Raw genomic sequence first — 24,743 nt, forward strand, 5'->3', positions numbered from 1 at the left:
TACAGTAAAATGTACAGTAGGTACTCTTGAATTGGTTGCCAGAAATCAAAAAAGATATAAAGACAAATCTGTTCTAAAAATGCATCAATTTATGGCATAATGTATGTCACCACGAAAGGGGCATTAACCAGTACTCATACAATGTGTTTGCTGCTGGTATCTGTCAGTCTGAAGTGGTGAGGGGAGGAGCAAGGTGGAGCACTGCTCTAGGAAAGAAGACTGACTCATACTGGGAGTTGAGTTAAATCCGAAACCAATTCAGTTTACATGTTCCAGCAGAGGACGGGCAGGCTTTGTCTTTTAGCAGAAATTAATCTTGCCGTGTTAATCTTATTTCTCCCTGAGGGAAGATCAGTCATCCCTGCGCTGAAGTCAGACAAGGACCAAAGCTGGCAGTGGCAGCTTCCCTGAAGAGGATAGAAACTAACCAGCAAAGGTAACCTTTTCGTAACATTCAGAGCAGCATGTAGGCTTACCATAGATATTTTTCAACAAAATAGAAAAGAACTAGCGATCTGCTACTGCTAATTCTTGCAGTAGGCACTTGTTCAGATAGCATACCAAACATGCAGCCACTGTAAGTAAACAACTGCTCTTCTGAAAAACTATATGGTGGTACTGTTATAATACATTAAGCCTATGATTTGAAACATATTACTGTGTGCCACTTACAGAATTTAAAGTAATGTTAGAGGTTTAATGAAGAGTTTTAATTGTTATATAGGCTTGGGGTACTTAATGTGTGTGATGATGAGTGAAAAAGGTGCGCTGGTGACTAATAACAGAAAGGGGGAGTTGCCAGTGTCATTTACTAGTCCATTTTTAATGTGAGAATGATTTTGTGAAATTTTACATTTATAATTGGATTTATTCTCACTACAGTGTGTGTAATAGAACACAGTGCCCAACTGTAATCATTCCTAAAGCTCACAGAGGAATGTGTTGCCCTGTCTAACTTTTTATGTTATTCACAGCTATTGGAATCAAATACCATCTTACATGTGGATAGGAGCCAGAATACACTGTTACAGTTTGAATTTAAGGCAGACTGTTAGAGTAAGAAACAGGAGCATGAACACAGAGATCAGATAAAAAAAACAAAAAACATTAAAGCACAGGCTGAAAATTATGCTGCTTCTGTGCAATTTTCAAAACTGATTTTGGTACCATGTTGACCACTTACATTGTTTTTGAAGAGCACGCTCAAAAAAAAAAATCATCCCTATATGAATTTAGCCCCCTGCGATGGATAGGCGACCTGTCCAGGGTGTACCCCGCCTTTCGCCCGATGTCAGCTGGGATTGGCTCCAGCCCCCCGTGACCCTGTACGCAGCGGTCGACGATGGAGGGATGGATGGATGGATGGATGGATGGATGAATTTAGCAATTTCAAAATAAAGTAAATCCAGAGTAGTTCTCTGTCCACACTGATGGATTTGGGATGCATTTCCTGCCACTGAATCAATACATTTGTCCTTGAGGTATTTGACCACTGACTGTTTTTGCACATCAGCTTGCCTCTTCAGATCCCTGTGGCTATCTGTGCAGTGATTAATAAAAGTTGCTCTTTGTCACTGTAATGAAATGCCACCAAAGTGCCTGTGGGCAAGGCATTGATCCAATAAAGCTGTTGCCAATGCAATGCCTGCATTCCTCTCACTGTAGCCTCGTAGGTCATTGTTGTAAGTAAATGATAGCAAAGAAACGTGTTTTATGTTTGGAGAATGAGACAGGTAAATCATAAAAACGCATAGTACTCATAGAGCGAATATTTCTTGAAATCTGCTTTGATATTGTTCCAGTAGAACCAATGACACTGGTGTTCTAGTATGATTGCATCTTAATTCACCTGTGAGAGAATATACTGATCCAGCCTTCAGCTAACATCTGCATGCGGACCGGCCTGTAAATAGCGCTATAGTACAATGAATGGAAACTCAATTTCAACCATTTGCTTTATTAACCATGAACATGAAAAAAGTCAATCAGTGCCATTACTATGTATACCCATGTGCTCTAACCTTAATCTCAGTTTCACATGGAGCTGCAAATGTTAAAAAGTAACACAGCTTGAGATTCTATAAATTATTGATGTAAAGACAGCAAACACTTGACTTCAGATTTTTCCATATGATTCCTTATTGCAAGAACAAGTGCTGTTGTTTTTGAACAAAATGTGGTCAAAACGAAGTTAAATAAAATAATCAGAGTTGGTGAAATTCTCTGGCACGAGCAGACGAGCCGTTTCTTTTTCACCTGGGCCTTAAATAGTCACATGTCTTCCTATGACCATCATCTTTCCCCCTGAAAGGCACGTAGTGGTTGTGACAGGAATGCAAAGTAGAGAGGCCGGGGATCTTGAATACAGCCTTACTGTGATGTTTCTAGTTAATGATCCACCCAACAACAGGACAAGGCTCAGGGTTTGAAATACGGTTCCATTTGGTTGGTTGTTTATAGACTGATGAAGATGAGCCATGGAAAAATGCTCAGTTTTATTTGATACATTTGTTGTATTAAAGTTCAACTGTGGCCATTAACTTTATTTGTTACTACCAGTAGTCTATAGGATAAGAACACTGTCACAAGTATTCACAAACAAATACGCAACTTGTAAAACACAATGCACAGATAAATGTAGAGTGAAATGTATCTGTAAATCTGTATCTGTGTCTCAAATTTACAGCTCTTATATCATCATTTGTGTGTCAACTACTTGTGGAATCTCCATCTATTCATGTGGATCCTTTTGAGACTGCTTTTCCATGCCGTTTGTGTCACACAAAAAATCCACAAGTGCAAGGAAGACAAAGTCTTTCCAGTAGATGGTAGTAATGCAGCATTTATGGATGCCAACTTGAACTCTCAGCAGCAATAGAGAATTCTTTTAAAATTTCTTAAATTGCTAAACTGTCACTATATCCTGACAGTAGTACATTAAACAGATAATCTGTAAAAAAAAAAAACCCAGACATTTAAATTTAAATAAATGTGGTTCCTCTGGCTCCTCCTAGTGCTCCTAATGCAATTTGCAAGAATCCACTGCTCCCGGGTTAAAACAACACAACCAATCAGAGCCAGCAGCAGTCTCTAACGCCGTGTCAATGACCACTGACTGCTCTTGCAAACACTGCGCAGCTCCTCTCTCACTCAGTCAAGCTCAATATCTTCAGTGCAGCTTCAGACGTTTTGCAAACACAATGGCTTAGAAACCACCAGCAATGAAAGAACTAAGAATTATGTTCAATGCCATGGCGCTCGTATCGAGTGGCAAAGACGTATGATGACAAACAGTGGGGAATAACTTTTGAGTGGACACATTGGTGTACTAGCCTCTCACGCAGGATGAGGTTTTGCAGGGCAACCGATTACTTCTGCCGTATGAACTTGTGGGTTTGGTGGGAGGGGGGTTAGCACAGTAATACAAGCAGCAGAGAGAGGGATGCATTGTATGTTCAATTGTTACTGACTGCTGCTTTAAACTAACAGTAAGCTGATATGGCAGCTACAAAGGTTCTGAAGAGAGACATAGATGTAGAGTAGGCTACTGATTGGGATATATGAGTACAAATTCATTATCGAGAAACATAACAGCTGTGAAACAGTGGGAAAATGAAAAGAATGTGTGTCCATAATAAAGAACATTGTTATTTATGGAGATACAGAAGACACTAGTTTGCTAGCCACGCTGCTGCTGCCCCTTCACTAACAGGTAACCAGTGACAGAACATGGTTTGGTGTTCTTCTTAGTTTAACATCGGTTGGCATCATAGACTGTATGGTTGGCATTTATAAATGTCAAATTACTCTTAACCAATGGAAAGGCTTGGTCTTCCCTCCACTTTTGGATTTTTCTCAAAAAGGATCCACACAAACAGGTGGAGATTCACAAACATATTTCTGTTGAAAAATGCCATACAAATGTTGATATATGATCTGTAATTTAGGGACACAGATACGGATCCAGATTTACAGCTAGAAATCACTCTACATTTGTTTGTGAATTGTGCTTTGCAGAGTCACATAACAGTTTACGAGTCACACATTTGTTGATTTTGTGAGAAATGGTAGAGAATTGTGTTTTACAAGTTACGTCTTTACGTGTTTGTGAATACTTATGAGACTGTTCTAATTCCAAAGTACTCCTAGATAAAAGATCATGACTCACAATGGGAAAAAAAAACATGAGATGTCGGATTAACTCAAATAAACATTACTGACAGAATGACTTGTGCAGGAAGTCACTATAAAAATAGTCGTATCCACTGTCTACCAAACTGAGCACTACCAACACAGATCTCTGTTTGATTATGTAAACATTTCCGATCAGTGTTTGTGGTGAGTCAGAGAAAGCTTTATGACCACATGTACTTTCATCATCATCTGGCGCAACCAAGATGATATTTATCACCTCAGATCTATTAGCATTCAGTGCAGAGCCTATTTAAGGAGATATTTTGATATTTTGCCTACTTCCTCGGTTACAAATAATGCACACTCCTAGGTAGCACAATGTCCATAAAACATTACGTTTTCTTTGATGAATGACTTTTGATAATATATAGTTTTGCTAGAGGTTTAGTGTTACTGAAGAAAAAGGATATAGTAGATTAGTTTTGAATTAAACTGGTTTCAGCCATTTCATATTTTTGAAGATCAATTTAATTATTTAATGAGTTATTCTACTCTGTCATTTCATTTCATTCAGGTATCAGACGCTGGTGCTAAGGATGTTTTTGTCCCGATATCAGACCTGGAGGTAACCCCACGTTGTCTGTGCTGTCGCTCCCTCTCCCCGTACACCCCGGAGTGGAGATGGTCCACTGGACCGCACAGTGGGGGACATGTGTCTGGCTCCAGACTCTGCTGGCCTTTGCCTTGGCCAACTGTTCCTCACCCACCCCCAGTGCTGTCAACTTTTCTGTGATTTATACCATGCCCTTCTTCCAGGCCCGGGGCCCCATCCAGAACATTGTCAATAACTCGTTTTACCAGGAGGTTTATGTTGCCTCTCAGAATGTCATTGAAGCTGTCAACAGAAGCTTGGAGAAGGTGTGGGAGCTCCGCACTGGGCCGGTGGGAAGCCCAGAGTGTCAGATATGCGATTTGTGCGATGTTGACAAGGATCCCAACTTCCTGGAGGACACAAACAATCAGGTCTTGCTGTTGGATACTCTCTTTATGTATTTATACTCTTGTGGAAGTTCTCAGTATGGTGTATGCTATTTCCACCAACTTAACTCAAATGGAGAGTCGCCTTCTCTTTCAAAGTGTTTATTCAGAAAGGATTCAAACGCTGCCGCCTACTGTCCTGACTGTGTGGCCAGCCCTCTTGGTACCAAAGTCACCATGGTTGAAGAGGGTCAGACAGTCTATTTCTTTGTTGCCGCCACTGTCAATGACAGTGTGACCCAGCGTTATGGAAGGAAGTCTATATCAGTGCGTCGACCACTGGCCACAGAAGATGGTTTCTACAGGGATGTTCGTGGTCTGACTGTCCTTCCGGGCTTGCGGAGGACATATCATATTGAATATGTGTACAGCTTTTTCACTCAGGAGTTTGTGTACTTCCTCTCAGTTCAGAGAGAGAGCCCCGACCAGGACTCATCTCCGTTTCAGACTCGCTTGGGCCGTCTCCCACGGAATGAATGGGAAATGAAGAGGTATCGCGAGGTGATTCTGGAGTGTCGCTTTGAGCCAAAACGCCGAAGGAGGAATGTAGCCAGTGAACCCTATAAGGATGTGGTGTACAACGTGGTCCAGGCAGCCCATTTTGGCAAGGCAGGAAGAGAGCTGGCAGAGGAGTTAGGGGCGGAGGAGGAGGATGACATCCTCTACGGGGTTTTTGCTGTTACTGATGACAACGGGGTCACGGAGCAGGACTCTGCTCTGTGCGCCTTCCCCATGGACAACGTGAACAAAGCAATCGCAGATGGCGTGGACGACTGCTGCGAGTCTGGACCAGAGCAGCTCTCCAGAGGGCTCTGCCATTTCCAGCCCTGTGAGAGCTGTCCACATGAGGTGAGCACATCACTGCACTGACACACAGCAATTCCAGACGATTTATATGATCTCAGGTCTACTTTTATTTAACCGAAAGAGTCCCAGTGGGATTTTCATCAAGATACTGTTTGAAAGAGGCAGACAGGTGAAGAACAAAGGTAAATTCAGTTATGTGTGACTGCGTCAGGGGGTCTGGTAAGTGGGAACCACTGAATAAGAAGATCCATTTGTTTCCAGCAATACATGCCACAATACTTACTCACTTTTGAGAACTCACCTAAAATAGAAAACATATAAGTTGTTTCCCTGAACTGCACCCATTAGTTTGGATACTGTTTGCACCTTGTAAGGGCCTGTTAAAAATCTAACCATGTGGGTGGAGCTACAAAGTATGTCTGGAGTGATGTTCTCTTACTGTGTGTATAAACATTGAAACAGTAGGTAAACCACAGCCAGGAGTTAGCATAGTGTTGTTCCGCCTAACACTACCTCTAAATGTGCTGGACTATGACTTGGTCAGGAGCAGAGGCTTCCTGGAATATTGTCGACACTGTGAGGTTGCCACACATCCTGTGGAGATGCGTTAAAAAAAATCAAGACTTGTTAATAAGTCAGCTTTAGACTGCTGGTCGTGGATTTCTTATCTTTGGAAAGAGCCAGGCTAGCTGTTTCTTCTTATTCTTCTTTTCTGGCTTTCCAGCAGACTAGATGCCTTATGGCATATTGTTGCCTCTCACTGTTCAGTCTCAGTATCGTTTTATGGCATCACCATTCTCAGAGAGGTAATCCTGTGCAGATATAAAGTCTGTGACTGCTTCAGTATCCTTGATTGGTTCTCATGAGGATTCAAAATGTCTCTCAATGTCACTGTCTGTATTCCAGCTCCTGATAGCGCAGAGTAAAGTTGATCTCTTTGCCTTTTGTACTGTTGACATTCCATTAACAGTCTGTTGTTGATTGCAGGTTCTACAGAGTCCATCCTCATGTTTGCCCATCTTTGCCAGATCCCATGCAAGTCCACAGTGTCCCAGTCTCAGTCTTGTCATGATTACAGAATGTCTTCTGGTTTTACCCAAGTAACACTGCTCTGCTTTTTTTTATATTGAATAGTAGTGACAACCCCTTGTTTCATTTTCCCACTGCCTCTGTCACACTGCTGTCATGTGTTCCTTTATGACAGACCGACATTCAGAAACCCCAATACAAACTGCTAGATCAATGTCTCTTTTCAAAGCCATTTTGCTGCCTTGCCTGTCTCCGTGCTCCCCAATTAGGCTAGCTGTTTCCCTCTGCGCCCAGTCTTATACTAAGCTAAGCTAACTGTCTGCTAGCTTTAGCTTCATATTTAGCATGCAGACATGAGAGTGGAATCGACCATCTCATCTCGGCAAGAAAGCAAATTAAGCATATTTCCCCAAAAGTCAAACTATTACTATACACTGTTAATGTGTCATATGGTGGGGACTGAGACGTGACATTATTTACAGTTATTTACAGTAGAAAAAATATTTACAGTTGAAATATTGAATCCCCCTATTCAATATTTCAACTTTAAATATTTTTTCTAAATAGTAGGTCTATTAAAATATATTCTTGTCTTGTAGTCATGGACACCAATCTTGTGCAATGTCACTTCTCAGTCCCCTCCATATGACACATTAACAGTGTTATAATATAGAGAAGTTCAGAAGGGGTTCTCCTTTAAAGAGATTGTCGGGGGTCCTCCCCCCGAAGATTTTGAGCATTAAACACTTAATTTCCTGCATTCTGGAGACATTTTCAGCACCAATTTGTGTTTTTTAGAAAGGAAGCACAAAATTCAGGTGGCAGGTGACAATTCACAATATAAAAATATAATAAAATGTAATGCAGTAATCAGTAGCTTATTATTATTATTATTTGGTTAACAAATGCTTTCAAAAAGTGGTGGCTACATGTCCCCAGTGTCCCCAGTGTAAATGCTCCCTCCCTGCTCCCTCCCAACAGGCTGAGCTGCTCCATGCTTCCCGCTTCACCTCCACTCTCCTCCTGCTCACGTTCTCACTCGCCTGTCACTTTGTCACTCTGTTTCACTGTCTCACGCCTCCTCCTCTGCCTGGTAGGGGCTACAGCTCTTTTACTCTTCCAGGTGCCTGTGCCTGCTCTATGCAGGGTACTGCAGCTGACGTTGAAGCTGCTGCAGCCCCGGTAGCAAACAGATCGGTTATTTTCACGCATTTGGCGGAAGCCTTCTGAAGAATGATTTTTATGTGGCTCGTAATGCAAGAAACAGAGAGCAGAGGGGGTGGGGGCTAGAAGAGATGTGATTGGGCCAGCCCAATGTCAGTATAGAAAATTACCCAATGGGCCGCTGCCGTGCTTTATGGGCCGATCGTTGGCCCGTCTTTTAAAAAGTTATATAAATAAATAATTACGTCACACCGGCCCCAAAGGTACGTGGCCCACCTGGCATTTGCCCGGTATGCCAGATTGCCAGTCCAGCCCTGGAGTGGATCAACACACATTACTATCTGAATCTTTTCGGTCAACTGAAATGGTGCCTGAGTCCAACCCAACATACGGACATTTTAAATATGATTTACTTTATGCACAAACTCTTCATCATGTGTCAGATCTTCAATATTACATACCCATAAAAGGAAACTTTTTGGATTTCTGTGAAGTACCATAAGGTCATTTGCATCCCAGCCGGCAGAGGAATGCAACTAGAACCACTTGCATCAGCGTTCTTTGAGCACTCGCTGTTAAATCCATGTCAAGAGGGATACAAATTGCTTTTTGGATGGAAAAATTTTTATGATATGGGATGGTCAGACAGGAAGAGAGTATTTAAAAGAAACTGAAAATGTAATTCACGTTAGTCAATCAGAATCAGAATCAGAAGGAGCTTTAGTGCCAATAGTGTTTAACACATACAAGGAATTTGATTTGGTGATAAGGTGCTACACGTAGACAAACATACAGATGACATAAATAAATGTAGAAATATATAAATATGGAATAAACAAATGCAAGTTAAATAAGAATAATAAAAGAATAGAGAAAAACAAATACTATTATTTGCAGAGAAAGAACAATGTGGCAGATTTTTACCTGTGCATTACTCTGGTTTATGTAGTGCAGATATATTGCAACAGAAGAGAATATTGTGTACATAAATAAATAGACAATATGAAAATATAGAACAATGATTAACAACTGACAACCAATATGTGCAACTGACAACAAATATGTGCAAAATACATTTGCCTCATTCCTTCCTATTTTATTAGTCCCTGCATACTTCAGTATCCTTTGAGGTCATAGTGTGCATTTGGGTAACACTTTATTTTAAGGTACTTGTAATAGACACTTTTAAGACCTTATAGGATGCTTCCAAACATAAATAAGTCAAGTGTTAATGAAAGCATAATTAACAGATTTATTATTGCTTATAAGACAATTATGGGCTCTTATTAGAAACGTGTTAACAAGTTATATATACCTCATGAACCTTAATAAGATGTTTATTAACATTAATGAGACTTAATGAGTGTTAGTAATGTCCTAAAACACATTATTATTGCTTGTAAGATATTTATGAACACTTATTAGAAACTTGTTAACAGCTATAAACCACTTATCAATGTTAATAGGATGTTTAGTGACAGTAATCAGACTGTAAGAAGTTTATATTACTGCCTTATAAAGGCTAATATATCCTTATTTATGCACTTATTAACCATTAACAATGCACCTTTGCAGCTACCTAAACTAAAGTGGGAACAGTGGCTTATTTAAATTAATAAACCCTTTATTATGCACTTATTAACCATTAACAATGCTCCTTTGCACCCATACTAAAGTGGGATTTCATAACTTTCAACTAAATGCAGCAACCAAAAGAAGAGTATATTAAACTTCCACTCAAACACACGAATAAAATAAAAGTGCAATTACAAATACATTTTCTTTAACATTAACTCTAAACAACATTATGTAAGATGACCTTGAGATCGTGGACTTTGGGGAACATTTTTTGGCTCCCATCCTCCAACTCCACGAAGATCTTCTGAAACCTTAAAAGGCCCTTTAGATAGGTGAAAGCCCTACAATGGGAATACCAAAAATATGTTCAGTGCAAATGAAGGGAGGGCCTCTTGGATGGCTGAAACATCGTTGTCATTATACCAGAGTGAATTTTTTGCTAGATGTTAAGAACACATATTGCTCTTTGCTCTCCCTCTGTACAGAAATCTGGGTGGGATTATATAGTTGCTGTGGCAATTTTGAGCGTTGTTGGGATTTAAGTCAAGAAATGTGTGTGCGCATCATAAATACATTTGTGAACCTTAATGTTTTTCTCACATGGATTTGCCTACATTTATAAACAATAACTATCTTGTGTGAATTGAAAAATATTTATGTGGAGAGAGTCATGTATATATAAATCAAGAAATAAATTTGCGATTCCTGCAGTGTGCATTAATAAAAAGAGGTCAGAAAACTTTTTTTCTTTACCTGGTAGTCCTTGATTAAGTCCTCTATCTTATCATCAAGTTAGAGAATGAGGCCTCTGATCACAGATTCTTTTCAGGACTCAGTGCTGCTGTCCTACAAATATGAAATACAAGATTATCTTACAGTATAGATATCCGATAGCTACATTAAACTAACAGCTACAATATTAAAAGTACATGCCTCGTTTATGATGTCAAGGGTCTTTTCAAATTCCTTCCCATCAGCTCCTCCCTTCCACTCTACCTGTTACAGTCCACAGGGAATGTGGACTGTAGTGGCTTCAGTCTGATGCTTGAGAATTGTTCCTTGATCTGAGAAAGAGACTGAGAGAGAAAGAGAAACATCATGAGATACTGAGAGAAAAGAATTAGAGACACAGGGAAAGAGAAACAGAACACCAAGAAAAAGTAACCCTAGAAACTACCACCATGGGATCAACAAAAATAGATTACCAAGGTAATGGAACTAATGTATAGCCAGCAACATCTGGTGCATACACATTAGACATAAAGTCTTGCTGTTCTTAGTAAAAAAAAAAAAGTCTGAATAATAATTTAGTAATTTTTGATAGATCTATCAATTTGCTCTGTGAAATGCAAAAAACGAACAGGGCAAGTAGAACTCTGCCATCTGAAATGAAAACAACTTTTTGCCTGGCCCATGAGTTAGTTAATATAACTGTAAATTGTACATTCACACACTCAATATGCACAGATTGCACATCACATTGTAATTTGCATTCCTAATACAACTACCCTATATACTTCTGTACATATCTGCTATTTTTGCCACTGATAGGTTCAGATTGTTATTGTCTGACAATCATAGAAAGGGTCCTTACAGAGAGAGACATTTTTGTCTGTTCCAGAGTCTCGACTGAAAACTAAAGGGGACAGAGCGTTTGCTGTCAGGGCCCCGAGGCTCTGGAACAGCCTGCCCGAGGAAATCAGGTCGGCTGAGTCAGTGAACTCTTTTAAGTCCCTTCTTAAAACAGACTTTTATAGGAGAGCTTTTCCCGATCTTATTTGACTTTATTTTATCCCTTTTATTTTATTGTATTTTACTAATTTTATATTAAATTTTCATGCTCTTATCTTTTTTTTTGTATTATTCTTTACACTTGTTAAAGCACTTTGTAACTTGTCCAGTATCTTCAACCAAGTCCAGTTGCCCTTCATTTTAACCCTCGTTGGATAACTATGACCTGGATGACTGAGAATCTTCATAGACACTTTGTAACTTGTTTTTGAAAAGTGCTCTACAAATAAGGATTATTATTATTATTATTATTATTATTATTATTATTATTATTATTATTTTTGTTAAAGATTAAAATTATTTTTGTTTAACCAGAAACAACTCCAAAGTCGCCATCACCAAACACACCAGACTCCATTTAATAATCAATAATTTTAGCATGTATAGAGCCAGCATAATTATTACATGTAAATGGGTGGATTTAGGGTTTATTTCAAAACACCAGAGTGGTGATTGTTGGAACAATGGAAAAACAACTAAGATGGTTTGTGAAGGTTTTATCTTGTTTCTGTCGACATTAAATGAAGTAAGTGCTCATACCAATGCTAATAAGAAATAAGAAATGTGTTCATTCATATTTTGAGAAAATACTAGATGGACCAGTGGACTTAGTATGCAATTTTGTTGATCACAGGCCACTTTTGGACTTTGGGTTCTCACTGAAAAAAGAAAATTTGTTTTAAACTATGTTCATTTTCTTGGCTGGGTAAATGATGTGCAGTATGTGCCCTTAAGCCTCCCATATAATTATGTTTTTTAGGTCAGTGGAATTTGAGATTTAAGGTTCAGGAAACTGTATATACCCATGATTTTATGCTCCTCTAGGGTTTGGAGGTGAATGACTTAAGTCAATAGCAATGCTATTGCTAGTTTGTGTTTTTGGAGGATGGATGTCTTTCAATATTTTTCTTTTGCATTCACTTAATTTGAAAAAGGCTTATTTCTCAGTTTCCTGTTTTCACTTTTCTATGCCAAGAAAACAATTACAAAGTGAAATTTCTTATATCTTGGCCTCAAAGATATTAGCCAGTGTTTACATGAAGACTTCCTTAAATCAAACAATGATCCATCCTGCTTTGTGTCTGTAGATACAAGGGAATCATTCTGTCAGCAATGCAACACATTAATAATGTATCATGGCCTCTTGAATTATGAAATAATTCATGACAGAGTCACCTTGTGCTTCTGGTGTGCCAGGGACTTCATTTCTCATGATTACACTGGTGACCAATGCAGCTCATACCACGTCATTCCAACCAAACAACTGGGCAAGTCTTACTTCATCTGTATATTTTTAAAAGATAAAATATTATTGTCTGAGAATGTGCAACTCTTCAGCGCACATGAATGTACAATGGGCTGTCAAGCTAATGCAAACTACTTGATAAATCAGATTGGATGCTGTAAACTTTGCAGCAGTGACACAAAATGGAAGCTCCTAGTGGTTGGCTTTAAAGCAGCATAAAGGGAAAAGTGGTACTATAATATATCCGCTTACATACCATTGGTAAGTGTTGTTGTTATTGTTGTTGTTGTTGATCAATAAAGCCTTTCTATATGGAGGATCAGTTTGAGAATTACATTTTTTACATTGTCTTATACCCATTCCCCTATGAATAGAATTATATACAGTATAAGTCAAGGTCAAGCTCAAGGTCCACTTTCTTGCTTCTGGATCTTTCTGCCATTTATCACATGGTCTACAGCAGCAGATGGAATTGGCTCAGTTGAATGTGGGTCTCTCTGTTGCTGTGTTGATTTCATCCTGCACTTTTAGGACTCCTCTGTGGTGAGGTACCAGTTGAGCATAAAGGTTCAGTCTTGACCTTGGAAATAGTCACTGGACAAAATAATTACAACCCAAGGTCCAATTCCTGGCTTTCTCCTACAGATGCATTATCAGTGTTCGCTCTTTTTCTTCCTTTTATGTATCTAACGGCCCTGCCACCTGTTGTACACCCTACTGTCAACTGAGTTAAAACGTGTCTAATAATTCCATAAATAATAATAATTTAAATAATGTTGAGTGCCTCACTTTCTGTCCTCTGCTGCCTGTGGCCTTGGTACTAGAGCATGGAGAACAACGCCACATGCAGAGACCATCCTACTATGGTGTCAAAGCCCTACTACAGAGTGGACCTCTTTAACAGGCAGATGACAAATGTCCTGCTCACATCTTTGCTGGTCACAACCATAGAGAACAAGACTGTAGCCCATATTGGCACGTCTACTGGACGCCTTCTGCAGGTACAAAAACATGATTTTAAAAATGAATAATTCTTTTATCATTCATTTGGTATTTGTCTTTACTTGACCATTATACATAACCACTACTAATAATCACATGTTGTATCTGTGTTGACAGCTTGTATTGACAAGATCCAGCCCTGTTATCTTTGCCAATTACTCTTTGGTAGAGAACCAGAGGGTCTCGTCCATCACCGCTGTTTACTCCTCAGAGTATCTTCTCTTTGTAGTTGGAGACAAGGTATGAGAGCAGTCCCATGTCTTTAAATGAGAGAAAAACAATCTTTTGGGGCAAATGTTTTGAAAGTGTATAATTGTTTAGTGGATATTACTGTCATCTGATGCCAGGAGGCTCTTAGGGTCAGCCTTTCTTCCACAGTTCAAAGACATGCAGGTCTGACGCACCTCTGAAAACTGCAGATCTGAAAACTGCAGAGTCCAGTAGTTTTATCAGCTGCTCAGGTCTCTGGTTAAGCTTGGCAACAGGCAAAACCATTTCCTCCCACAAAATGACACATCTTTTCTAAAACCCTTAAAAACCATGGACATAAGCAATTGTTAATGAAAACAGAAGTTGTGAAGATGCCTTACATTTTATCAGGGATGCTGTCACTGTAAGAAAACAATATCTTTAGTTGAAGATAATTTGTATGTTTATTAGACTTAATTTCAGCTGTCCATGTGACCTGTCAAACAGCCTGGTGCTGAATGTGACCCAGTATCAGTATTTATCTCTTTGCGTGGAAGGGATAAATTATTATATTATTATATTAAGGAGTAAATGTAGGTAATTTCATTCAGCAGATATGTTAATGGTCACATCAGTAATGAAATAGCCCAGGGCATCTTTCTTCTAAGATTGATTGTGTAACCTTAAGAATTATTATCTCTCTGTTTCAGATGATCCAGGTGCCCCAGAGAGGGCCGGGCTGTCAACACTTCCTGACTTGTGCCATGTGTTTGACAGCTCCTAAGTTCATGGGCTGTGGATGGTGCTCTGGAGTGTGCTCCTGGGAGAGCGAGTGTCACAGTCGCTGGAGGAACGACTCCTGCCCACCAGGGGTCACTGGGGTGAGGTTTGTTCTGTAAGCCAGGATACAAACATCTCTTTGCGCAACAAATAAAAACATTTCATTTCAAGGTGGTACTATATCTTCTGCTTAATTTATACAGTTCTTTCCACGGACTGCTCCCCCTGATGGTCAAACAGAGTTAACAGTGTGTGGATGGGAGTTCCAGTCCCCCTTAAGACCTGTCATCACCTCCAGAACCCATCAGGTCCGACTGGGACATACTGCCTGCACTGTGCTTCCAGTCAAAAGCAACAACACACAGTGAGTATTGATGCAGTCCTCATTCTGGTTCCAAGTATAATCTGTTCATACTGCAGTTGTTTTGTGGGAATTGTGCTTTTTAGTTATTTTACTACTGGACAGTAGCTCCATGGGTACTTGGCTTGGGAACCGGAGGGTTGTTTGTGTATGTGTATGTGGGACTGGCGATACCATCATTTTTTCTACCAATACTTTTTCTTACCATTTTAATAATACCGATACTGTAACCAATACCAATACTGATTATTACTAGGGTATGTGATTTTCCAAAATAATGGTCATTTTTAGAGATAAAAAAAGATCATTACACTTACAGGTTCAGTAACTTTTATAAATATAATGTTTGGCTTATTTGCTGAAACTGTCACTACATCCTGACAGTAATGAGAAAATGAAAATGAAACAAAAATGTCTGGTCCTGAGTCAAAACAACCAATCACAACCAGGCGGAGTCAACAACAGAGTGTCAATCCCTGCTCCTCCACTCAGTGAAGTTCAATACCTTCAGAAGTTTGCAAACACAATGGCTGAGAATCAACCACCAGCAGTGAAAGAGCTGCCCATCTCTTTTCTTTGCCAACAACAGCAGCATTTAGTAAAAAATCACGTCCCAGCTCCACACGGAGCTTCAGGGTCATTATGTTTGATGCCATGGCACTCGTATCGACTAGAGGCAAAGAGGCATGATGACAAACAGTGGAGAATAACTTTTGATGAGGGACAGTGGTGTGCTAGCCTCTCATGCCACTGTTAGACGTTGTTGCAGCTCCCTCTGAAGCAGGGGGCACTCTCCCCTGAGCTGGAGGGACATCTTTGAGAAGACAAGTTGCGGCGAGAGGAAATGGGGTCTTGGCGAGACTGTATCAAAAAAATAGTGTATCTTGCTGTGAAAATATTCATTTTGTTCTTGCAAAGCTTCAAATCTGTATGTATGTGATGTTTTCTTTTGATACTATGTTTGTTGACAGATTGAAATAAAGATTTTAAAAAAGGCCACATGCTTGGTTGCCATGTCACATAGGTTTTCACAGATATGTGCCGGGGCCAGCTAAATATTTTAGGGCTTTTTATAGGCACAAACATTATACAAAAGTACTAACTCTGTTTAAAGTCCAACAATTTTAATTTACCTTTAAATTCAATTGTCACTTGTGTTGCAGTAACTGTATGCCACTGATATACTAACACTAGTATTTCGTTGTGCTGCCCTGCAGCCTGGTGTGTAAGATTCGCTCTGGGGCCACTGAGTTGTCCAAACCAGTCAACATTACAGTGGAGGTGCATGAGGGAAAGGTGGATGGACGCTATTCTATTGATGGGAAGGCAGAAATGCCAGGATTCACATTTGTGGTAATTTTTGATATTGCCATCTACTTATATTCTCATTACAACGAATCAACGCTATAAATATTTTTATAAACTATTTAATCTTTGGAACTACTTTTACCCTTCTCTACGATCCCTCCAGATTCCCAACATCACAGAAATCCAGCCCAACTATGGGCCGCGTGTTGGGGGCACACTCATCACAGTGACGGGACCTTACTTGGATGCTGGAAAGACCAGGAAAGTCACTCTCAATGATGTGCCCTGTCCTATAAAGAGGTCTGGAAATACATCCCCCCTTGTTTGAATTTACCTGAAATGTTTTGCTTTGTGTAGGTGCCATACTTCCTAGATGTTAATAAGAGAAGTTGCTGCTAAGAACATTTCATTGCCACAAAGGAAATGTGTTCTAACTTGTGTTTAGAATTATCATAGTTTGTGGAACTACAGGCTAACTCGTCGTCTAGCATCCAAACACTTTCTCAGGACAGAACTGTTTTCTACTGCAGATGCCTTATAGAACATGCACAGTATATTAAAAGGTGTGAAGCTTTTTAGTTTATAACCCTTTGTCTGTTTTGGCATGTGATTCACATACCACTGTCTCTCCACAGAGTCACAAAGCCTAAAGGCAATGTGTCCTCCATCATTTGTCTGTCTCAGCACATGTCAGAGGTGAGAGATGTTCCACTGAGTGTTTTCATCGACAAGTCTCCTGTCCTCACCACAAAGGTGTTTTACTACAAAGACAACCCACAGATTACAGCCGTCCTGCCTGGCTGTAGCTTTGACCGGTAGGACAGTCAGACCTCCAGCACAACCAGCTGTGTATTTGTATTTCGATATGGAAATCAGCCAATTTTATTTCTCATCTTTTTGACAAATTCATTTGTAACAGGAAATGGTCTTCAACATGTAACCATCTCTTACATTTGCAGGGGTTCAAAGATTGTGATTGAGGGGGAGAACCTGGATTCTGTGTACCGCACCATCGTCCGCTTTAAACCCAATGAGAGCCACTTGAAACCTGTGACAAGGGTACAGTGTTCATTGTTAAGTACAGTAGATACTTTCAAAAGCATTACTCTTTTAGTCAGTCTATTGTTTAAGATGTACTTGATTTCCCTCCAAGCCTATATGATTACATGTTGCTGTATTGGCTTAGCATAAAGTATGATTACACTGTTTTGTTTTGTTTTGTTTCAGGAATGCATAGGCAAGTCCTTGCCCACAAGGATGGAGTGTATCTCTCCTGTGTTCCCCAGGGATGAGACAGAAGAAGGAGAGCTTTCTTTTGACATGGACGGAGCGTTGGGACTTTGGAACAAAGAGTTCTCCTACCACCCCTACGGCGAGCCTATACCTTTTGAAACAGAGGGACATGTGTTGAGTTTGTACCCTGGGTTTGACGAAGTGTCACTACATGTAAGAAAATGTTCTGAGGATATTTGCTTTTGAATTAATGACAAAACACTTGTTTCTTATAATAACTTTTGTCTCAAATCTTGATTTAACCTCTCTGTACACAGCATCAAAAGCTGAATCTGGTGAGCTCCTGTATGACCATCATCATGACGGTGGCAGGTGTTAATTGTGATGCTAAAGTCCTGGATAATGAGATCACTTGCAGGATCCCCAAAAACATGACCATCCCAAGTGAGGGACTGCCAGTGAAGGTTAGTGAGGCTGGGTTTAGATATTGATTAATTGACTGAATTACCTGGATCCAGCATGCAACACGTGGCCCCAATGTCACACATATGCCTGGCTAGTGGACACCAACCGTTCTTGTACATTGTGCAAGTACCCTGTCAAGCAGCCAAAAATATCATATAATAAATTCAAACCCCAAATCCCAGAAGCTCAATATATTTATAATAAAGATAATCAAGATATTTTGAATCACATTTTTTATTTTGAATATACAAACCAATGAAATTCTGCCATTTAGCATGTCTGCATGCTAATAGGGTACTACATAGTTAATGCTAGCATTCAAAGTTAGTAAAACTTAATGGTAAAGTGCAGCTTTTTGGGAAAACACTTATTTACTTTCCTGCTGAGAGTTTGAGAGGATTAATACCAATTTCATGTCTGTTTGATCTTTCGAGGCTTACGTCAGCAGGAGGTTAGCTTAGCTTAGCCCAAAGGCTGGAAACTGAGGGTATCAATTAGTCTGTCCAAAGGTAACTAAATCCACCTACTGGCACCTCTAAAATGTACTAATCTGGACTATTTCTCAGCCAGGCACAGTAACGTCCTGAAATTTAACAAACAACTGGGATATATAACTTGTTAATTAGTGAGCTGAAGGTATCTTCATATTTAACTTCATATTTATTGTGAAGACATGAGAGTGGTATTCCATTCACTCATCCATTTTCTGGCAAAGCAAGGTAGTTCAGGCGTCCCTCCCCTCAGAAATGTTTTCCAGTTCCACCCGAGGGATCCTGAGGTGTTCCCAAGCCGGATGAGATATATAATATATCTCTCCAGCGTGTTCTGGGTCTACCCCACGGTCTCCAAAGAAGCAGTGGCTCCCTCCGGATGTCCGGCCTCTTAGCCTATCTCTTAAGGGTGAACCCAGCCACCCTACAGAGGAAACTCATTTCGGCCAATTTCTTTAAATACTGTAAGTGTTTGTCAAGAACTAGTAACATTTTAAATTAATCAGTAGCAAACCTTCAACAATGCTGTATTAAGCAACAGAAGGGTTGCCTTCCAGAGTTAACTAATAAAAATCTCTCTGAGTTAAAATCTACCTATCAGAGGTAGATTTTAACTTTTTTGGTAGTTAGCCATATGCTTTTGAAAACAGGAGTCAGAGCTTTGAAGTAATCCATGTGTGACAGAAAACACAGCAGGTCTCAGTGTAAATTGCTTGAAACATTAATTTGTGTTTTCCCATTGTGGCACTTACAAGAAAAGGACTGATAACAATGCTATAATAATGGTCTTCACTGTGTATGATGGACTCTTTAGATCTCTCTTCTTTAGATCTCCATCAATGGGCATGTCCACAACGTTGGCACGGTGGTGAGGGTGAGCAACCACTACATGGTGGGCATTGTTCTGGGGATCCTGGCGGCTCTGGTGGCTGGGGCGGTGCTGGCATTCGTAGTCATGAAACACTTAAGGAAGGAGAAAAAAGGTGGGCTACCCTCTGTTACGTGGACCTTGGTCAGACCTGTTAAGTGCTACCGGCTGTGGGTGGAAATTTGGGATGAATTGCACAAGTCTGTCAACTAGAACATCCCTGGTGTTGCATGGGATGTACAGGTGTTCTTCTCCTGGGGTTGATGATTAAAATATGTTGGGAAATGTTTTTCAGCTTCCATGGTAGAGACCCGTTTGTTGCACGGGGCTCACCGCACTAGTACAAATAATGTGGAGCTGTCGCCCATGGGGGACTACAGGAGAGGTGACTGTTTAGCCAAGCACTGTACTGTAATACTGTTTCAATTTGCTTCACACACACACACACACACACACACACACACACATATCTTTGCAGCTCTCATTAATAAACCCTTCCTTCTGGACTTTTACCAGTAGTATCCCTAAGTCCTCCAACTCCACTGGTAGGGCCGGTGGTGTTCCCCAGCCTGGCCTACGCTGCAGGCAGCATAGATCCTACGCTCACTACTCTCATGCCTCCAGAGAAGATCTCCATCTCAAGTTTTAGGCCAGAGCTTCTGGAGGAGGTGAAGGATGTTCTTATTCCTGCTGAGATGCTTATTGTGCAGCACCACCGGATCATAGGGAAGGGTAAGGAACCCCACTGCCTCTGTCTGAAACAAAAAACTTGTTATGGAGGCTTATGTAAGCTGTATCATGTTTTGAAGGAACAGCTGCAGTCTTGTGTCATTCTGTCTTTTCACTGCAGGTCATTTTGGCACTGTCTATCACGGCTACTTCACAGACCACAACAACAGAGAAATCCACTGTGCTGTCAAGTCTTTGAATAGTGAGTGATATCTGCTTCTTGGTTGTACCTTCTCTTCAGTGCTACTGCTGTGGAACAAATTGTCACAGGATTCCGGATGTTTCCTGAGTAGCATTTTCAATGCACCTTTTCAAAATAGTGATTCAGTGTCTTTCTTCCTTTAGATTTAAATCCATTATGTTTATGTATGTGTGTGTCATCAGGAATAACAGACGTCGAGGAGGTGGAGCAGTTTCTGAAGGAGGGTATCATAATGAAGGGTTTCCACCACATTAATGTGCTGTCTCTGCTGGGCATCCTCCTGCCACAGGAAGGGCTCCCCCTAGTGGTGCTGCCGTACATGAAACATGGGGACCTGCGGCACTTCATACGCTGCGAGAAAAGGGTGTGACAGCCACATTAATGTTAATCATCTGATTTAAGCACAACCGTCCATTTACTCCTTAGCCAACTATGCAACATTTACAACTGATTTAAGTCTGTGGTTTTGTCATGTGTTTGTGGGATTTGTTCAGAACCCCACTGTAAAGGATCTGATTGGCTTCGGGCTGCAGGTTACCAAGGGGATGGAGTATTTGGCTCAGAAGAAATTTGTGCACAGAGATCTCGCAGCACGCAACTGCATGTGAGTCACCGAGATGTGCAGAGAAATCAGCAATTTACTCACTGCCTTTAGGCCTGCAATTTACTCACTGCCTTTAGGCCTGAATCTCTCTTTTATTTATTGCGGGGAGATGTTTCATGGTACAAATTTGGTTGAGGTTGTTACATCATAGTACACAGTATAATGTTTTGCAACAAAAATATCATCTTACTTTCACTGTCTTTAGGCTGGACGAGTCGTATACAGTCAAAGTGGCAGACTTTGGCATGGCCAGAGATGTTTTTGATAAGGAGTATTACAGTATTCAGGATCACCGGAAGGCTAAGCTGCCAGTCAAGTGGATGGCCATTGAGAGTCTGCAGACACAGAAATTCACCTCCAAATCCGATGTGGTGAGCAAATGAAGATCTACATTAGTATAACCTGGGGGTCGGGCCTCTCAAGGGGTTGCAAGGTAAATTTGAGGGGTCACGAAATGATAGGAAAGTGAAAAAACTAATCTTTGATCACCCCCCCCCCCCCTGATCTAAAGGATACTTTTACCTCTTTAGGCCTTTAAAATTATTTAAATAAAACAAGGTAATAAAAATTTGCATGTAAACATGGCTTTGGTTCAAGGGGTCCCAGGACCCAACGTTTGGAAAACACTCCTCTACAAAACATTTAACGTTGATTGCCACCTTGTTGGGTTATGCACTAAATCTTCCAGATTGCTTCACACATTGAAAGTTGTATATAGGTTTTACGCTTGTCTTAACAAAACAAGCAAACACAATACTGATTGGGAGTTCAGGGCTGTACAAGTGTACTGGAACTTGCGATAACTTTTTGCCTTTCCTGACCCAGTGGTCCTTTGGTGTTCTGATGTGGGAGATGCTGACCAGAGGAGCGAGCCCCTACCCAGAGGTTGACCCTTATGACATAACACATTTCTTACTGAAGGGCAGAAGGCTTCCCCAGCCTCAGTACTGCCCTGACCCTTTGTAAGTAGTAGGAGTAATTACATGTTGCTGTAATTTAATCTCATGATTGTAAATGTGTTGCTTAGTTGTATACATCCACTGTAAAACTTCACAGAATTAAGGACTGTTTTAGTATGAATGCTTATACTACAATACTACTAACACAGGTTTTCAGCTACAAGACAGAAGAGAAAAGATACTGACACAAAGTCCAAGTAGTAATAACAAGATCTTCGAATGGTCACTCAGTAGTGTGAAACCAGTAAATTGTCCACGACTTGATATTCCAACACGGTTAAGCAATGCACTTTGGGAGTTAATGTGTATGTCTACAAGACACCTCGACGCACAGTGCTAGTTTCACACACATGAAACACACACACACACACACACACACACACACACACACACACACACACACACTTATGTAGAAAAGCCTAAATGTTTTTGCTGTTTTAATGATGAATACCTTGGACTGTAAGCGTTTGCCCACCAACTTACAGATTGATGGAGAATAAATCAACCATTCACATCCCTGGTCAACTGAGGCCGTGTCACACATCTAACATGGGTTAAGGACTCGTGGAAAAGTGTCAACCAGGAACACCAACACTGGATGAAATATCATTTTTTTTGCCCTTGATGAAAGTTAGATGAGAAGTTCGATACCGTTTTCATGTATATTGATTCAGTATGAATCTAGAGCCAACAGATGGTTGGCTTAGCTTAGTTTAAAGACTGTAAACAGGGTAACAGCTAGCCTGGCTCTGACCAGAGGTATCAAAATCCCCCTACCAGCACCTCTAAAACTCACTAAATGCCATGTTTATGTGGTGTTTGTTTAATCTGTAAAAAGCACTACGTTGTCATTCTATGGGGCACTTTGGTTTTTGTATGGATTAAAACAGCTGGGCTAGCTGTTTCCAGTCTTATTTTCTAAGTTAACTGCTGACTCCACCTACATCCTTACCATACAGATGTAAAGAGTGGTATGGATGTTCTCCTTCCACTCTCAGCAGGATTGCTAGTAAGTATATTCCTACAACTGGTTGATGTTCAGGATAACTTATTTTAGTTGGCAACATTCCTTATTTACCTGACCACAGTATAATTTTAACTTTTCTATCACTGCCAAACAGTGCTTAAAGGGGCTAAACAGGTGTATTTCACCTATTCTAGTGCAACATAGCTGGGTCAGACAATCAAGTCTGCACTTGCCCACACAGTCTTTAGAAGAGGTCTAATAAGGCACAATAAGTAAAAACACCCATGTGGGTGGATTGTGGGTGTGTACGGTCTTTAAGATCCAGCAGCCATCAGCTTCAGACAGATAAAAAAACACAACACCTTGTGAGCTCTGTTTATAAAATGTGCAAGTCTGGTATTTCAGGAAATGCGAAAGTAATTAGAGATTTTTTTAATGATAGCCAAAATATAGTGGACTGTGTTGGCTATTCCCTCAGAGTTTGTCCATGTTTTTACAGGTATAGCATTATGCTTCAGTGCTGGGACCCTGATCCAGAGATGAGGCCTAGCTTTGCTACACTGGTGTCGGCTGTCTCTACCATCCTGTCTGGCCTGGAGGGAGAACACTACATCAGTCTGAATGTCACCTACGTCAACCTGGACCAGCCTCGGCCCTACCCCGCCCTCACAGAGTCTGCTGACGAAGACGAATCCACAGATATTGAAGACTCAGGCTCAGTCTCTTCCTGATCCACTCCTCTTCCTCTCTCGACTTAGACTTCTTAGTCTTCTTAGACTTCTTCCTCTTAGACTGGTATCGGTGCTAACAGCATGAGCAAAGAAACAAACAAACCCAAAACAAAACTCTGCTAGGTTACAACACGTTTCTTACTACCTGAAACAGAGATACTGTTTGGGTGCGTGAAAGTGGTAGTAAGATGCTTTCAGCACACCAGCCATATTGGAGGTCTGTCACTTTCAACAATAGCTGAGTAAAATGTGAACTTCCAAACTTGGTCAGATATTGAATAGACATTCAATCTCTGTGTTATTTTTCACTGCTAACAATAAATGTCACTGTTGATACATCTAATCTAGTTTTGTAGTTACAGCTTGTTAGCCAGCCAAACAAAACACGCCTTGTTGTTAACACTTCCTATGTACCCATTAATTGGCATTTCACTGGTTTGCTAAATCACGCTGCAGGTTAGCTAGCTGGACAACAATGGTAAAAACAGAGTTTGTTGAATTAGGGTCTTCTAACACCACCGTAATGTGCAAAGAAAGTCACATGCCTGGGCTAAATGGTAACAAAATCTTACTCATTGCTGAACAGACCTGTTCCAAAACTACAGGAGTCTTTTTCAGATATTTGTTTTTCTTTTCTTGCCCAGCTAGTATTAATGTAGTCATTATAAATGCTTGCCATGTAATTTTATCCATGTCTAACAGTGTTGGCTACAGTATTGAGGAAAGGAGTCACAAAAGTAGTTCTACAATGCAAACAAGTTAAATCTAGAGGCTTTCTACTACCTACAACATAGTGTACTGTTACAGCAGCAGAGCCCATGTGTATATACGTTTAGGTATGACAATCACACATTTGCTTTTAATTCTTTTGCAGTGTAGTGATTGTACTGTGTATTTTGGATCATACCTTTTGTAAGGCAGAATGTTGACCACAATGCTCTGAATGCTTTGTATTTCTGACACACTGTCTTTGAGATAATGTGTAATGAATTAAAATATTTATTTGTTTATAGATTTGTTCTCATGCTGTGGACTTTAAGTAAAAATGAGAATTTATGCAAACTCTG

At 40.3% G+C, this 24,743-nt stretch overlaps 1 protein-coding gene across 4 annotated transcripts; it reads left to right on the plus strand.

Annotated features, from left to right (window-relative positions):
- Positions 1 to 224: 224 nt before the first annotated feature.
- On the plus strand, positions 225 to 24,743 carry mst1rb (macrophage stimulating 1 receptor b). 4 transcript variants are annotated; one of them, XM_038697684.1, is made up of 21 exons: positions 226 to 436; positions 4,709 to 6,021; positions 13,612 to 13,788; positions 13,907 to 14,029; positions 14,689 to 14,859; positions 14,962 to 15,122; positions 16,337 to 16,472; positions 16,591 to 16,727; positions 17,063 to 17,242; positions 17,387 to 17,486; positions 17,655 to 17,873; positions 17,978 to 18,124; positions 19,446 to 19,599; positions 19,780 to 19,869; positions 20,004 to 20,216; positions 20,335 to 20,415; positions 20,598 to 20,779; positions 20,910 to 21,019; positions 21,225 to 21,390; positions 21,845 to 21,981; positions 23,445 to 24,743. In XM_038697684.1, exons 2-21 carry the CDS (start codon positions 4,816 to 4,818, stop codon positions 23,674 to 23,676), a joined length of 4,122 nt encoding a protein of 1,373 aa, XP_038553612.1. In that variant the 5' UTR covers positions 226 to 436; positions 4,709 to 4,815; the 3' UTR covers positions 23,677 to 24,743. The 4 variants fall into 4 exon arrangements, 3 of the variants coding, with proteins under 3 accessions (XP_038553612.1, XP_038553609.1, XP_038553611.1); XM_038697681.1 differs by having other exon boundaries at positions 20,001 to 20,216; positions 23,445 to 23,676; XR_005441543.1 differs by lacking the exon at positions 23,445 to 24,743 and having other exon boundaries at positions 225 to 436; positions 20,001 to 20,216; positions 21,225 to 21,452; positions 21,845 to 21,931.

This window comes from Micropterus salmoides, unplaced genomic scaffold (assembly GCF_014851395.1).
Source record: "Micropterus salmoides isolate LMB-PRFRI ecotype aquatic unplaced genomic scaffold, ASM1485139v1 Ms_hic_scaffold_4, whole genome shotgun sequence".
NCBI classification, from domain to species: domain Eukaryota; kingdom Metazoa; phylum Chordata; class Actinopteri; order Centrarchiformes; family Centrarchidae; genus Micropterus; species Micropterus salmoides.